The sequence below is a fragment of the Schistocerca nitens genome, chromosome 1 (genome assembly GCF_023898315.1).
Source record: "Schistocerca nitens isolate TAMUIC-IGC-003100 chromosome 1, iqSchNite1.1, whole genome shotgun sequence".
Lineage (NCBI taxonomy): Eukaryota > Metazoa > Arthropoda > Insecta > Orthoptera > Acrididae > Schistocerca > Schistocerca nitens.
The window spans coordinates 427106189-427124531 of record NC_064614.1 but is presented as its reverse complement, the minus strand read 5'-3'; the positions used below and the strand labels follow the sequence as shown (position 1 = coordinate 427124531).

General features: G+C 39.0%; 1 protein-coding gene across 6 annotated transcripts in view; it reads right to left on the bottom strand.

The window, feature by feature from the left end:
- The window catches only part of LOC126250644 (tektin-1), a 215978-nt gene that overhangs the window by 8083 nt on the left and 189552 nt on the right, over positions 1–18343 (bottom strand). For all 6 annotated transcript variants that reach the window (XM_049951580.1, XM_049951578.1, XM_049951577.1 and 3 more), the window contains exons 6-7: positions 14620–14756; positions 9819–9900 (exon numbers count right to left, since the gene is read on the bottom strand). In XM_049951580.1, coding sequence (XP_049807537.1) covers positions 9819–9900; positions 14620–14756 — 219 coding nt within the window. The remainder of the gene's footprint in view (positions 1–9818; positions 9901–14619; positions 14757–18343) is intronic.

The following is an 18343-nucleotide window of genomic DNA, read 5'->3' as shown; positions in this document are numbered from 1 at the left end:
GCAAGACAGGGCTGCTGCACATTCTAGGCATCAGGTGACACATTATCGATACCTAACATTTCTTGCAAGATGGATCAGTAGTTATAGGCACTTTTCATGGTCACCAAGGTTCCTGGGTTATATCCATTTGGAATTTTGCATACGGAGATAGTTCAAAGGAAAAGTCTACAAAGAAAAAGTAAACTCACTTGCTAAAATATCTACTATTCCTCCTGAAACACTCTGTATATGCATATTTGTGTGGTGTGTGGACATGCCAGAAGGCAAAGACACCATGAACTTGGTTTAGAACCTGTTAGGCACAAATTTTCATCTGTCAAAGTAGTCGTATTATAGCGCCCTGTGACAGCCTGGACATCTGTACTTTATCGATTTGAAGAGTCTTTTCTTTCGGATATGTCTGACACTGCACACACACACACACACACACACATGCATAGAGAGAGAGAGATAGAGAGAGAGAGAGAGAGAGAGATTTTTTTCGTAAGTGCTATTTGGAAAATGATTGGCAACTCAGTGATATTGATGGACTGGAGCTGCATTAACCTACTCATTTCACTAGATATAGTTGTAACTTTCAGAACAGAAAATTTACGAATGTGAGATAGTTACCTTGTGTGTTAATTACTGTGTCTCTCATTGCTTACTTTGTGGGAAACCTAAATCTTTCTGCCCTATCCTATACAACAGCAATGATAGAATCCTCACATTCTTGATACCTTGCTGGATGTTCAAACTGCAAGTGTAGTGAAAGATTCAAAACCTGCTGGAAAAGTATATTTCAAGTCAGATGCTTTTGCTCCTCCTCTACTTTCATTGAAAATGATGACGGTGAAATTAAGTACAGGAATCCTAAGGAATCCTTGAGTTCATACTGTGGTATTTTGAATATGAAAAAAGTAGTTTTTCACAATTATCAGATGACAGTTCACTGATTATGATTGCATTATTAATTGTTGGATAACAGGTGCTTTTCTGATGCTTATTGTAACTATGTTTTGAATGTTAGACATGGAGGAATATATAAATCAGATTTTCGCCATATGGATTATTCAAAGTCACCTTAATTCTATATTTTGAGTGACAGCACAATATGTGTCAGAAAGGCTGAAAAAAAAAGAAGCCAGGGCATGCCTGCCTTCTGGCTAGTGTGCCAATGACAGTGATCACAATATCAATATTCTGTAGCAAAGATAAATTGCCAACTCAACCACTGGAGATGCTCCAAGATTGTGACTCGCATCTGGTGAATACGCTTTCGAGGTTTTAATCCGCTTTAGACAATAAAATACAAATAACTGTCACAGTTAGTAATTTGTGACATTATGTTTGCACTCAGTGCATCAATGTATTACAAGTAATTACATTCTAGCCCCTAAACTGAGTTACAGAAATGTGAATAAGACTCATTGACATATAGTGAGGGTATTCCAACCCTCGAAAGCCACAACTCTGAGATGAAGTTATAATCACTTCTGAGGTCATTCACAGGATACATCTTCTGGTATCCTTCCTGCTAGTATAACTGAAACTTGGCAACAATGCAGAATATGTTTGACAACTCCGTGACCGACGAGTTACTTCCTTGATGGCACAGACCTATCCTGCTAAATTCACTTGATATTATCGTGTTATTTCAATGGAACATTGAGAGTGACTTCTTTTGAGATGTGATATAAGGATATCAGCCAATGCTTTTGAGTCCACGAAAGTCATTCTGTGTGGGAAATACAGCCACTCTCATCTCTTATGTTGTGATTTATCTGTCATAGCATCTACTGGACCAATAAGGAAGAACCATATGCCTCACTTCTTCCCTAGCTCTGAGGTAACATGCTTTCCTATAGGTGCCAGCTGCTTTGTTTCGCCTTTTGAGATTCTCTGAAAACCAGATTTTTAATTCTTTTGTAGTAGAGCTACAAGCAGGCAGACAGAAACTCAATAAGGGAATCATAAGACAACATTCGAGCAAAATTATTCTTGTTACTTTCAGTAGCCCTTAGTGTCACAGCAAAAACCTTATGGTGCTGCAAAATTCATAGTGCACTTTTGTTTTCTGTGACATATTCATTGTTGTTGTGAATACACATTTTATCTATGAACAGCTACATTTTCATAATACTTGAGTATGATACAAGACATGCAGTAAATTCAGACCTTTCTGTAGTCAAAAGTTGGTAATACCCTAATAACTGGTGTTAAAATAGGCACAATCATCTTACTAACTTTTAATGCTTTATTAAGATCGACTGCCATTGTGATGTTTCTGTGGCAACTAGAATATAATTTGTATTAGTACAGTGAATATTTTAATTGCATTTTCCACTATTTTATTGAACACAACAGTAACAATCAAAGAGAAATTAATCAGCAACAGTATATTCTCTCACAGTATCTTAAACAATCTGGCAACGCTAAAGTAGTTTACAAATTCTACACCTGTAGAAACCTACTGGTTCTAACAATGTCATTTAGCCAGTGTAGTTTGAATACAGTTGATTGATGAAGAGTGGGAAAGGTAAAATTTTACGAGTATACAATCAGAGGAACAAGTGCCTGAGAGATGACTGTCCTATCTATACAAGTGCTTGAGAGATGACTTCCTTGCCAATCTCCTGGATACTTTTGTTTCACAAATCAGCAGAGTGGGTTATCATGCACTAGTATACGTGATATAGTTTTGATGGTGGATTTCCTTACATTGCGACTGAAAGGTGTCTCAATTGTTGACAACAAATTCCAGCTGTGATGGACACACCCTTGGGGGAGAATTAATAGTGCAAAAAACATTTTTAGAGCTAGCAGATGGAAAATATGATGTTCAAGTTATCTTTGCAAAAAGTTTATGTCTTTTGGTAGGGCTCTGCCTTTCATTTCTTCTTAGGAAGCTAACGATAAAGGCATCATAACTTGTCACCAATAACAGTATTGCACAGGAATGCTCAATGAGTGACCTGATGATGTTCAAGCAAAACTGCAATACTAGTCACTCCGCCTATTGGCTTCTGTCTCGGGTTCTTCGGCCGACGTTCATCTAATGATTTTTCTGACGTTTCGCCAGCACGAGTGGCTGGCATTGTCAAAGCTTCACCCTCCATTGCCGGTGGTGAACTGGAGCCGAGCTCGCGGGCGCAGACTATATGTACCTGGCGCGCCAACGTCCGAGGGCTTCTCCGCGGTCATTTCCGGTGTGGTTCTCCTCTTGCTACCTGCGACGGTCATTTGCTGCAGTACGGGAAGCCAGGATCTGTTGACCTTAAGGCTTTCCTCTTTCTTGTTCAAACTGTTTGCGCGTTTTTGTATTTCTACAGCTTCTCTGAACAAGCGCGTGTGATAGTGCTTCTCTACAGACAGAACTTCCGTGTCGGCGAATTTTATTACGTGGTCGGTCTCATTCAGTGCGTGCTCTGCCACGGCCGATTTCTCCACCTGCCCCAACCTGCAATGTCGCTTATGCTCTTTGATCCTGGTGTTGATGGATCGTCCAGTCATTCCGACATAAACTTTTCCGCATGTGCATGGTATACGGTATATTACCGACATTGCAAGTGGGTCTCTTTTCTCCTTCGCCGATCTAAGACACTCTTTGATCTTCCTTGTCGGTTTGAAAATCGTCTTTATGCCATGTTTGCGCAATATACGGCCAATTCTGTCCATCACTCTGGGAATGTATGGCAGAAAGGCCGTACCCGACATTTCTTTTCCTGGTTCCTTACTTTGCCGAGTGTTTGGCTCTGTTACTCTTCTAATATAATTTTTGGAGTACCCATTGCTCCTCAGGACAGTTTCCAGGTGTTGCACTTCTCTTTCGAGGTGTTGCGGCTCACATATTCGTCCTGCTCTCGTTACGAGCGTACTAATCATGCCTCTTTTCTGGCTTGGGTGGTAGTTTGACAGTTTGTGCAGGTATCGGTCCGTGTGTGTCGGTTTTCGATACACGCTGTGTCCCAGGTTTTCGCCGTCCCTTGTGACCAGCACATCTAGAAATGGCAGTTTCTTGTCCTTTTCTACTTCCATGGTAAATGTTATGTTGGCATGGAGGCTGTTCAAGTGTCTTAGGAAGTCACCGAGCTGTTCTTCACCATGGCTCCACACCACGAAAGTATCATCGACGTACCTGTACCACACCTTAGGTTTGCAAGTGGCCGAGTCCAGTGCCTGTGCTTCGAATTGTTCCATGAAGAAGTTGGCCACCACTGGACTGAGAGGACTACCCATGGCGACGCCTTCCAGCTGTTCGTAGAAGTCGCCATTCCACGTGAAATAGCTCGTGGTGAGACATGCATGGAAGAGCTTTCTGATGTCTAGCGGGAAAATGGAACCGATGTGCTCCAGAGCGTCACTGAGTGGCACTTTCGTAAATAACGAAACAACATCAAAGCTGACCAGGATGTCGTTTGGTGCAAGTTTCAGTTTCTTCAGCTTCTCAATGAAATGTCCTGAGTCCTTAATGTATGTGTCGGTCTTCCCCACGTGTGGTTGGAGCAGAGAGGCCAAGTGTTTTGCCAGCTTATATGTCGGTGATCCAGGAGCGCTAACGATTGGTCTCAGTGGAATGTTGTTCTTATGGATCTAGGGTAATCCATACAGCCGAGGTGGTAGGGCTTCTGTGTTGCGCAGGTTTCTCTGTATGTCCGCCGGCAGAGAAGACGCCTTGATCAATCGATTCGTATTCCGTGTGATACGTTGCGTCGGATCTGCGCTTAGTTTTCGGTACGTCGTCGGATCTAATAGGTCTCGGATCTTTTGCTCATAATCTTCGGTCTTCATTACGACGGTCGCATTCCCCTTATCAGCAGGCAGTACCAATATACTCTTGTTGGCGTTGAGATTCTTAATGGCTTGTACCTCTTCTTTCTTCAGGTTGCAAGCTGGCGGTTTTGCTCGGCGCAGTATCCTGGCTGTTTCCGTGCGTATTTCCTCTGCCCTTTCACAAGGAAGGGCACGAATGGCTGCTTCGGTGTTGGCAATGATGTCCTCCATAGGTATGGTTCTCGGGATGTTAGCGAAATTCCCTCCTTTTTGAAGAACAGACACTTCCGCTTCGGTCAATTGTCGTTCAGTGAGGTTGACCACTGTGTGTGACATGTCGGGAGTCGCCTTGTCGGTCTGCTTCCGGCATCTTTCAAACTTTTTCTTCTGTCGCTCGGTGCAGCGCTCGAGTTCGTTCTGCATGCTCCTGTGAGTGATGCTGTCGATCTTGTCCCAGTCGTCTCGATGCATTCTGCTACTTAGTTGATAGAAAATGTCCAGAAGTTCCTGATCCGTTCTTGCCAAGTCTCTCCGTGTTGTATGTATTCGCTCACGAAGAAAAGCTCGTTCCATTCTGTCGTAGATACGATGTGCTTGGGCGGTGGTGAATAGGCGCTTGCATCTCAAGAACTTCGGTGTAGCACATTCATCTCGGCACCGTGACAGAAAGGCGAGAGAGGACATCAGTCGCGCTTTCTTCTTCCGTCGTTGGTCAAGGCGTCGGTACAATCTGCAAATCTCCTCCCCGTAGAGGCGTAATACAAAATTGTTGAGGCTTTCGTGGCCACTTGTTGACAAACTGCCTATTGGCTTCTGTCTCGGGTTCTTCGGCCGACGTTCATCTAATGATTTTTCTGACGTTTCGCCAGCACGAGTGGCTGGCATTGTCAAAGCTTCACCCTCCATTGCCGGTGGTGAACTGGAGCCGAGCTCGCGGGCGCAGACTATATGTACCTGGCGCGCCAACGTCCGAGGGCTTCTCCGCTGTCACTTCCGGTGCGGTTCTCCTCTTGCTACCTGCGACGGTCGTTCGCTGCAGTACGGGAAGCCAGGATCCGTTGACCTTAAGGCTTTCCTCTTTCTTGTTCAAACTGTTCGCGTGTTTTTGTATTTCTACAGCTTCTCTGAACAAGCGCGTGTGATAGTGGTTCTCTACAGCCAGAACTTCCGTGTCGGCGAATTTTATTACGTGGTCGGTCTCATTCAGTGCGTGTTCTGCCACGGCCGATTTCTCCACCTGCCCCAACCTGCAATGTCGCTTATGCTCCTTGATCCTGGTGTTAATGGATCGTCCAGTCATCCCGACATAAACTTTTCCGCATGTGCATGGTATGCGGTATATTCCCGACATTGAAAGTGGGTCTCTTTTCTCCTTCGCCGATCTAAGACACTCTTTGATCTTCCTTGTCGGTTTGAAGATCGTCTTTACGCCATGTTTGCGCAATATACGGCCGATTCTGTCCGTCACTCTGGGAATGTATGGCAGAAAGGCCGTACCCGACATTTCTTTTTCTGGTTCCTTACTTCGCCGAGTGTTTGGCTCAGTTACACTTCTAATATAATTTGTGTATCACACGGAATACGAATCGATTGATCAAGGCGTCTTCTCTGCCGGCGGACATACAGAGAAACCTGCGCAACACAGAAGCCCTACCACCTCGGCTGTATGGATTACCCAAGATCCATAAGAACAACGTTCCACTGAGACCGATCGTTAGCGCTCCTGGATCACCGACATATAAGCTGGCAAAACACTTGGCCTCTCTGCTCCAACCACACGTGGGGAAGACTGACACATACATTAAGGACTCAGGACATTTCATTGAGAAGCTGAAGAAACTGAAACTTGCACCAAACGACATCCTGGTCAGCTTTGATGTTGTTTCGTTATTTACGAAAGTGCCACTCAGTGACGCTCTGGAGCACATCGGTTCCATTTTCCCGCTAGACATCAGAAAGCTCTTCCATGCATGTCTCACCACGAGCTATTTCACGTGGAATGGCGACTTCTATGAACAGCTGGAAGGCGTCGCCATGGGTAGTCCTCTCAGTCCAGTGGTGGCCAACTTCTTCATGGAACAATTCGAAGCACAGGCACTGGACTCGGCCACTTGCAAACCTAAGGTGTGGTACAGGTACGTCGATGATACTTTCGTGGTGTGGAGCCATGGTGAAGAACAGCTCGGTGACTTCCTAAGACACTTGAACAGCCTCCATGCCAACATAACATTTACCATGGAAGTAGAAAAGGACAAGAAACTGCCATTTCTAGATGTGCTGGTCACAAGGGACGGCGAAAACCTGGGACACAGCGTGTATCGAAAACCGACTCACACAGACCGATACCTGCACAAACTGTCAAACCACCACCCGAGCCAGAAAAGGGGCATGATTAGTATGCTCGTAACGAGAGCAGGACGAATATGTGAGCCGCAACACCTCTAACGAGAAATGCAACACCTGGAAACAGTCCTGAGGAGCAATGGGTACTCCACAAATTATATTAGAAGTGTAACTGAGCCAAACACTCGGCGAAGTAAGGAACCAGAAAAAGAAATGTCGGGTACGGCCTTTCTGCCATACATTCCCAGAGTGACGGACAGAATCGGCCGTATATTGCGCAAACATGGCGTAAAGACGATCTTCAAACCGACAAGGAAGATCAAAGAGTGTCTTAGATCGGCGAAGGAGAAAAGAGACCCACTTTCAATGTCGGGAATATACCGCATACCATGCACATGCGGAAAAGTTTATGTCGGGATGACTGGACGATCCATTAACACCAGGATCAAGGAGCATAAGCGACATTGCAGGTTGGGGCAGGTGGAGAAATCGGCCGTGGCAGAACACGCACTGAATGAGACCGACCACGTAATAAAATTCGCCGACACGGAAGTTCTGGCTGTAGAGAACCACTATCACACGCGCTTGTTCAGAGAAGCTGTAGAAATACAAAAACACGCGAACAGTTTGAACAAGAAAGAGGAAAGCCTTAAGGTCAACGGATCCTGGCTTCCCGTACTGCAGCGAACGACCGTCGCAGGTAGCAAGAGGAGAACCGCACCGGAAATGACCGCGGAGAAGCCCTCGGACGTTGGCGCGCCAGGTACATATAGTCTGCGCCCGCGAGCTCGGCTCCAGTTCACCACCAGCAATGGAGGGTGAAGCTTTGACAATGCCAGCCACTCGTGCTGGCGAAACGTCAGAAAAATCATTAGATGAACGTCGGCCGAAGAACCCGAGACAGAAGCCAATAGGCAGTTTGTCAACAAGTGGCCACGAAAGCCTCAACAATTTTGTACTAGTCACTCCGTTGATTTTTGTTATTTTGAATTAGAGCATGCAGTACTCCTACACCAGACTTCTGAACCATGCCTGTTGAATGCAAATGTCGCATGATGTTTAAATGGTAATCCATCACCTATATCAGTAGTCAAGACTTCCTTAATGTGGGAAATCATTCATGCCAGAACGTCTTTGTTGAAACAAGAATATCTTTTACTGACATATTTTTCCCAAAAGCACTCGATCCACACACAATTCAAATCTTTTGAGCTGCCTCCTCTGCATTCATCCCTCTATTATACCAAAAGTAAATACTGTATTGCAGATGCTAAAACTTTTTACACTTGTGACCAAATTGTACAAGGCTTAACCATAGTTCATGATTTTCAAGTAAGCAAAATCCAATGCTTAACTGCAAGATGATAAATAGAACTTCAAATTTGAAAATGACGGTTGATAAGTATACTGACAGTGTCACGCCATGTTCACCTGGCCGAAGCCTGATTTCAGGTGGCAGGTAGCATCTGGCCAGTGGCCGGCAGCTGCTGCCACATGATGAAACCCTTGAGCGTAAGATGTTCTAATTGCAACGCAGCCATAAACTGTCCTGTGAAATTGTTTCCTGAAGTATTTGTTATTACAGGTGGGTAAAATGTGACACGAATTATCTTTGATGTTCAATAAGACTCATAACTGAGGGCCGAAATGTGCCAAAAAAAAAAAAAAAAAAAAAAAAAAAAAGTAAGAGAGAGAGAGAGAGAGAGGGAGGGAGAAAAAAAGATAGATGCGGTTGGATGCGAACACACAACTATAAAGTTCTGAATGCACGATGGTTACCACTAGACCATGGGTTCACATGGCAGAAGAACATCTCAAAGTAGACAACACTTCCTCCTGACACTTCTGCATCTTACAGTATTGCCAGATTGTGCAGATGGCCGGACTCAGCATTTTCTGGGGCGGTCAGTTTTATTGCCCACCTTAAGTGAACGACTTGGACTTAGACTCTGTGACGGCTGGCCAGCAGTCTGTTTTTATGTCTAAGACTGTACCTTCTGCATTTCTTGCTCTTATGTTTTTGTTTTTTTAGAGCCTGCACCTACTGTCATGTATTTTTGATTTTCAAATGTTAAGAAAAGAATGTTTTTCCTGTTCCTTGGTAAGAGGAAGGACTCTCTCTCTGTTAATGAACAAAGGTAGATGCACGTTATTTCAGAGCGAAATTGGTGGTAGCCATTTTGGTTGTGAGAATAGGTAAAAAGTCTGCATTTTTTATGTGAGTGGAAGAAATAATGTTGTGGTATTTCTTCAGTAAAAAATTGAGTTGTTATTCCAAGTAGTACTGTAATACATAAAAATCCAAGTGGCCCACCTGTGTACTTCAGATTTATTATGAAGGTCCAATTACAAAAGGAATAATGGACACCATCAAGATTTTGTAGGTGGATACAGCGATTGGATGTAGTATTATTAGTTGGTAAGCATAAATCTACAAGAAGAGAAAGACTATTTTGTTTATGTAGAACAAGATTCTTTACCCATTTACAGGCATAGCTCAACTTATTGTGCTTGTCCGACACACTGGAAAATTAATCTCATTATTTCCATATATCTAAATATTTATTACATTTTTCAAATATATTATACTCTATACTGTTGAAAATTAGTCTCTTTATTTAGGGATACAATATAAGTTCACTAGCTATTTTCAGGCCACCTCTTAATCATTCAAAAGATTTATCATTGAACTAATTATAAAGATTATTTCTATAACTACTCACCTCAGAGCGAGCTTGTTGCAACCACGTAATACTATCCTTCAAGTCTTCAGTCTCAGCAAGAAGTTTGATTTCCACCTCATCCCTGGCAAAAATTTAAAAAATAATTTAAAAATACACCTTCTGTGGTGTTCTAATATTCTTAGATAACATCATGTAACAATAATAACACGTAAAACGAAAGTGAATAATGTATGATGTTTACTGAAAGTATAATTTGTGACAAGTTGCATAGTGGGACACATTTTGCAAAGCTGCCAAATAAATCCATTTCAAATCAGAAACCCATAATTTTACTGATCAGAGAAAAAGTAGGAGTAGTAAAAGAAAATAATTTAAGGCGTTTCTCAGAAACATAATTTGTTGCCCCCCACCTATATAGGGAGAAATGACCATCATAATCAAAAAATCGGACTTCAAACAGGAAGATTTATATTGGAATTTTTTCCCATGAGCTATATGAGAATGAAACAGTCAAGAAATAGTCTGAAAGTGGTGCCTGGTCCCTCTGCCAAGCACTTAACTGTGAATTGCAGAGTAGTCATCTAAATGGAGATATAGATGAACCAATACCTAAAATTTCAAAAGAAAAGCTAAAAAAGAAGAAGAAGTTATAAGAAGGGACCAGAGAAAAGCCAAAGGTAAATGCAACAATGGGTTATAATAACACTGCCGATAAAACAGGAGGCCAACAAAATTTAAACCCTTAAGGATCGCAATGAGTATAACGCAAAGGTATGTGTCAGGCTTACAAACCACTTTCATGATGTGCAGATAGATGTGTAGAAATACTTCATGTATATTTCAGACTGAGGGGGAAGGGAGGAGCACTGATAGTGTATATCTCTCATACATTCAAGTATTGAAACATCAGTAAAAAAGTTTACGAAGGCAGCAGTTGATCAAACACAAGTATAGATGGTCATATATACAGCTCTCTACATAATTATTATATGACTGGAATACTTAAATTCTTGAGGCTGTATTCTTCATGTGCCAATTTCTACTTTCCAAAGTGGAATGTAACACTTCCTGCAATATTCATCTAATTTTTAAAAGCAAATATACACAAGTACTCCTGCTTAATAATATTGTAGAAAATTACTCAAATTATGTTATTTTGTATTTCATTACTTTATATTATAATAGAAAGAAGCATTAGGAAAGTAGTCTAAAACATTGGAAAATATCTAAAAAAATATTTATTTGATCGAAAAACGTTTTAATAATACAAATTTTTAAAACAGATTAAAAAGAATTAAATATGAGGATAATTGCAAATGTAAGGCCTCCAAAGCACGGGGACCACAGAGAAACTGTTTGTGTAGCTGTTGCTACATTGTATCTTTCTTTGCTCCCTCTGCTCTCTACAGAAACCACTGTACATCCACTGGAGCTTACAGTCTTGGTTTGGCAGCTAGTTATAATGGAGGTTTCATTAGATGCTATTGCCAGGTGCAAAGTTCACATAGTTATTTAATTTTTGGGTGCAAAACGTGTTAAATCAATTGACATTCACCAACAGTTGATGGAAGTGTATGGAGAGTCATGTATGGATGTCAAAAATGTCCACAAGCAGTGTAGAGAGTCTGCAGATGTTCATACTGAAATTCATGATGAGGAATGAAGTGGAAGATTGCTAATTTCTGAAGAGTCAATTGCAAAGGTTGAAAAAATTGTGCTTCAAGATTGACAGATCACTCTCAATGAGCTCTGCAATGTTGTTCCTGAGGTTTCTCGACCCACCATTCATCAGATTCTGAGTCAAGTGTTGAAATTTCAAAAGGTGTGTGCAAGATGGGTTCCAAGGATGCTGACAAAAGATCACAAATGACAATGCATTGAAACTTCCTGCCAATTTCTTCAACACTATAGAGACAAGGACAATCTTTTGGATTCAATAGTCATGGGTGATGAAACGTGGACTTCCCACTTCACACCTGAGACCAAACAGCAGTTACATAGTGTCAGCATTCTGATTCACTCACGCCATGAAAATTCAAAAGAATGCAGTCTGTTGGTAATATCGTCACAGCTGTGTTTTGGGAATGAAAAGGGATATTGTTGATTGACTTCACGGTTCCTGGGGTAACAATTAATGCCAATAGATACTGTCAGACATTAAAAATCTCAGCTGGGCCATTCAGAACTGAAGAAGAGGAATATTGAGCAAGGACATAAGCCTTCTCTATGATAATGCTCACCCCCACATTATCTGTCAAACCATGGATCATCTGCAATAATTTGGATGTTACATCATCACCCATCCACCCTACTGTCCAAACTTAGTGCCCAGTGACTACCACTTGCAACACAATTTGAAAGTACACTTGGCTGGAAGTCATTTCAGTGATGATGACAGGGTGAAAGGTAATGTTCAAAGCTTCTTCAATAGCATGGCTGCAGGTTGATATGACATGGGCATACAAAAACTGCTACAGTGTCTACAAAAATATAAAAATGTTCAAGCTTCAAAACTGAGTACAAGTAAATGTAAATAAATGTTTCTTCACTTTTTTTAAAAAAAAAATTGGAGACCTTACATTTGGGAACACCCTCATAATCTCTCTTAACCATATACAGATTTCTAACCCCATATAGATAGTCCTGAAAATTTGTGCTTGTGATTTTTTATAGCTATGACAATACTTGAAAACAAAGTGAAAAATGTGGGGTTCATGCAATAGATAATTGATGAATGGATAGTTCACCTAACTTACTAACAATTTTATTGCATAGAAAATGATAAGAACTGTTCTGTGATCTTCTTTCTCAGTGACAGTTCTTTACATTCCTCACTATTGCACTCTATTACACATGCCCCATGTTTTTCATTTTACATTTTATTAGTATTGTCACAGCTATTGAAAATTCACAAGTACTAATTTTCAGGACTATCTGTATGGGAGAGGAGAAATTATTTTGTACCTTTTAGTTTGGTTTAAAAACATTTTACATTAAAAAGTTTTTAATTAAATAATTATTTTCTGGTTTATGGTGTTGTGTGTATGAAAATTTTTAATTGATTTTAACATTTTGATGAGATTACAGTAGATACCTGTGGTTAAATTAGAGATATATTTCAGTTTCTCACACAGACGCTTAGCAGCAATAATTCTTAACAGAAAATATTTTCGACTGGTATAGAAAAAGAGGGATACATCAGTAGTACACAAAGTACCCACCACCATATACGAGACAAGAACATGAGCTAATATTGTATTTTCATCCATTTCTGAGTTATGGGTAAAGTTTCAAGTCTGAAGCTCAATGGGAAGCTAGAAAACAGTTGCAAAATTTGTAACAAACAGACAGACAAAAAACCAAAGAACCCTTCTCCCCATACCAGACAAGAAAGTGGGTTGATTGCATTGTCATCCAGGTCTGAGCTAAATTCAAAGTTTCAAATCTGTACCTCATCAGAAGTTAGTTTAAAATCAATTGTAAAATTTTTACTGAACAGACAAACAGACAAGAAAGTGACAATGTTTAAAAAAACATACTGTGACTACATGCTTTACTTTTGCATGGTTTTCATTGACTCATAATTATTCCTGAATGGCTGTGCAATCCATACACTGCCTGTAACATTTGGAGTTCAGAATATTGCCATAAATATTCCCTATTACAATATTTGAAGTGCTGAGAACCATAATGTGTTCCTGACATCTGTTGATCTGATGGTGAATGAACTCTACCTATATCTCTAGCTCCACACTGTTGATATGAACTTTAACAGAAAGCTGTATCACCAATTTCTCTATATTTATTTCCATATGGGTTCAAAGCACTGCTCAATTTTTATGTTGGGTACACTATGTAATTTAGTGTTTACATCATGTATATGGTAAAAATACTTCATATTCATAGGTATATCAGCAGTTTTATCTGAACCTCAAGCAACAGGATATGCTTAATGAAAATGATGATAATGAGGACCATGAAGGGTTGGAATAGGTCATACTTGTGTGTGTGTGTGTGTGTGTGTGTGTGTGTGTGTGTGTGTGTGTGTGTGTGTGTGATGCATTTAGTATCTGCTCTTTATGTTCTGATTTAGTTTCATATTAATTACAAATTTTACAACTGTAAAAAGGCACTATTGTCACTAGCCTACACATGGTAATTTTGATAATTAACATTAATAATAAAGGTAATCTTAAATGTTAATTAATATTTGATAAGGTACAATGGGTACATTCCTTTTTTGTAGGAATTATAGGATGTTGAGACTTGGTTAAAAAACAATTCAGAACTAGAAACTAGGAGTTTTTCTATATATTTGATTTTCACGAACATCTATTATACTCAAAACTTTGTTTCTGTGGTTTGGGTCCTTGTGATTGTCAGTACCCCATTTGATGTGCTCATAAATTCCATGATTTGTAGTTTGTGAAGTAAAACTGAGATGGAATATTAATCATGAGTGCAGTTAATGAAGAAAACAACAATAAATAACCAATAGAGCAGTTGTTGATTATATTGTGAGTACAGGAGATTATGTATTCATGAGATGACATGAAAACTGCTTGTAACTTTCAGACTCATATCTTTAAGGATAAGTATTCCGTACAGCATTACAGAAGGACAGCTGATAAGTAAAGAGGTATCAGGTTTAATGTGTAGTTGGGCAGAAACATCCAGCAATGGTAAAATATAAGACATGATACTGCAGTCAGATGCTGAAGGGCAGAATTCACTGTAATGGATAGCAATACGTTAGAAAATGAGAGTATGGCTGAAAACTTGTTTCCTACTATCACTAAGTTTGTTTTCAACTTATTTATTTATAGAACCAAATATTTACCTGCAGAGCTCTATATTAGGCCTTTGTGTTCTATTTAACATTATTTTTTGAGCAAGTGCCAAAAAAGCTTCCTTATTAGTAATTTCTTTTTCAATCTGCGTAATATTACGAATCATTTCATTTGCTTTTTGTACTGTCTGCAACAAAGAAAAAGTTATATTTCACATAACTTATATTGTTGCCATTCAGTGCTGTCTCACAAAACTTCTCTGGTATGAAGCCTGTGTCATGTCTATGAACATATACACTGAGGTAACAAAAGTCATGGGATTGCGATCTGCACATATACAGACGGACTGTAGTATCGTGTACACAAGGTATAAAAGAGTAGTGTATTGGTGGAGGTGCCACTCGTATTCAGGTGGTTCATGTGAAACAGTTTTCAATGTGATAATAGTTTTCAATGTAATAATAATTATAACCCATTCATACATAAAATGCAAAGGGCACAAATCACCCTCCTTTCTGCAACAGACAAAACTTTATTACTCATTAGTTGATCCAGGCTGAGCCCCCAGTTGTTGTCTACCCTTCCCTCCTTTGTTATCACAACTCTCTTTATGGTTAAATCTTTCCATAAGAATTGAGAGGAGTACAAATTTATAATCTTACCCCTCTCATGTCATTTGTTGATTGCCACTCTTTTCATAATAAATTTCTTTTTAAAGCTTAGAGAGGAGTAAGATTTACAAATGACTTTTTACTTATCTTCTTTTCTCATAGTTGACTCTAGTTCTTCACGTCTAGGGGTTGTTTCTTGAGTCTGAAATTTTTGACTATATAGATTTTCATGGTTCCAATTGATGTAGTAACTACTGAAGAATTGCCTGTTTTTATCTTGTTTTCATTTTTTCACATTTTTCTTTGTCACACTGTCTTTACAGTTTCCACTTCAAAGCTGCAAAAATTACATTGTTATTTCCAAAATTAAAAACACACCCAATCTGTGTAGGTACATGGTCAAAGACCCCCGGATACATAACAGTCAAAATTTATTTAAGAAGAAAAATGAATGATGAAACAGCAATCGGCCATAAGGGTTGGGAAAGACATTAATTATAAATGAGCGGTAAGGTGCAGACAAAAGAAAAAAAAGTTATTCATTTTTCTTTGTAAATGATTTTGTTTCACTCTCTCATATGTAGAAGGATGGTTAAGATGTATTGCTCAAAGTATGAAGTATTATGAGTGTTATGTATTATTTTGGAGTCTACATAAGAGAAGACTTAGCAACAGTAATAAGTATTTTTATTGAAGTGAAGTGCAGCCAAGTAAGGAGGATTTTCTTCATTTTTGGACATGCACTGGTGTCCTTGAAGTTGGCTGCCTGCATCAACAACTGAAATGTAAGAGAGGAAGTCTAAATATCCTAAATTTGCATATGCAGAACATTTAAAACAATGCAATTGTACTATACTTTAAATTTTTCTTTTCCATTAATTTTTTTATTATTGTAATACAATTGGCAACCTGAGAGCCATGGCTTCAGGACACCAGTTATAAGTAGGGTTTGTTAACTATTTTTGTAAGAAATTTCTATGACATTGTTATTAGTCACAAAAACTAATTTTCTGATTGCATGAGTCACAACAGGGAGCAAGTAAAGCAAAAAGGCAAAAATTGAGGAGAAAATTTTAGAAATGAATAAGAGTTGGACACAGGTTACGTAAAATTTTTCATAATAATCTGTTGTGTTAGGTACAGTGCGGTAGGACGGCTATGCAAGCTACTTACATGGTTATGCTTGGTTGCAACTCTTTTGATGGGATAGAAACATTTTCCTCATTATCCCCTTCCCTGAATTTTGTAGTGGAAAATTTACATACATGTGATCAGTAAAACATAAAGAATTGTGACACAATAGTGTGCATATCACAACAGAGGTAAAACGAGCTTTGATGTTGTGTAAACAACAATTATCAAGTGTAATAATTAGCATATGACATTTTAACATTTTTGTAAAGTTTTCATTTTTGCATATTCATACAACATGGTGGAAAATTATATGTCCATTGATGATAGAAATAGCAAAAGCGCAATCAACCAACATGGAGCATGATAATAGGTCCCACTAATAAATATGAAATACTGAAAGTAATTAACAGTATGAAACCCGAAAAGGCTGCAGGACTGGACGAAGTGCCAATGACAATAATAAAAAAAGGCACCTCAAAAATCTTGGAACCACTGGCACATATTGCCAATTTATCATTCAATGAAGGTGTGTTCCCCCAAAGGCTGAAAATTTCTAAGATTAAACCATTATTCAAAAATGGGGATATACATAAGGTAGAAAACTATAGACCTATATTCATCCTTCCATCTTTATCAAAAATGTTTGAAAAACTGATGAAAATTAGATTCATAAGCTACCTTGAGACCTTCAATTTTCTAAATTGTAATCAAAATGGTTTTCGTACTGGTTACAGCACGGGAACAGCTATACAGGCCTATACAGAAGAAATTATTAGTAATTTAGACAATAACAAATGTGTGGTAGGATTCAACCTAGATCTTTCCTAGACCTTCAATACAGTAGATCATCAAATTCTCCTTGACAAACTGGATTTGATTTGATTTGATTTGATTTATTTCGTGTTCCATAGGTCCAACTGTGTTGGATACACAAGGACGTGGAACGAGTCAGTTTTTTACAAATACAATCTGATAATCTAATAGCATATACAGAAATTTGAGTACATAATTATATAAAAATTTATACAGTAAATTCTTTGGGCAGCAATACAGAAAAAGAAAATACATATTTTCTTAGAATCATTAAAACACTACAGAACACAGATACGGAGAACACACAGTTACAGAGCTCAGGTTAAATAAAATTCATAGTGGCATTATGTCAACTTGTATTATATAATATTAAAATATTACAATTTATTTAGTTAAAAATTCATCTAGACTGTAAAAAGCTTTTTCTAGCAAAAATATTTTTAGTGCTTTCTTAAACTCACTCTTGTTGTGAATCTCTGTCTTTATTTTGGGAGGAAGAGCATTGAAGAGTTTTGCTCCAGTGTAGTGGACACCCTTTTGTGCCAAGCTCAAATTTCTGAGTTCACTGTGTATGTCATTCTTCCTCCGTGTATTATGCTCGTGATAATTACTGTTTGGTTGAAATATCTCTATATTTTTACAAACAAAACACATGAGAGAAAAAATATATTGGCATGTAGTTGTGTATATTTTAAGATTACGAAAACTATTTCTACAAGAGTCTCTTGGGCGCAATCCACATATAATTCTTAAAGCTCGCTTCTGTGCAATGAACACTTTCCTTGCTAATGGCTGGTTGCCCCAAAAAATAATTCCGTACTCAATGAGACAATGAAAATAGCCATAATATGCCACTTTTGCAGTGTTAGGTTCAACACATGTAGTGACAACCCGTAAAGCATAGGTAGCAGAGCTAAGCCTCTTACAGAGGTCAATAATATGTGAAGACCAGTTCATTTTCTTGTCAATGTGCACTCCAAGAAATTTTGTTGTTTCCATTCTAACTATTGGTTGATTACCACATGTCACACTTATCTCTCTCTCTTTTTCTGTTTTTGTACAGAATTGAATAAAGCTGGTCTTACTGGAATTTAATGAGAGACCATTCACCTTGAACCAATTAACTATATCTGAGAGTATGTGATTAATGAGTTCCTCAAGATTGTTGTCTGTTCTACTGCTCATAAAAATTGTGGTATCATCAGCAAATAATGTA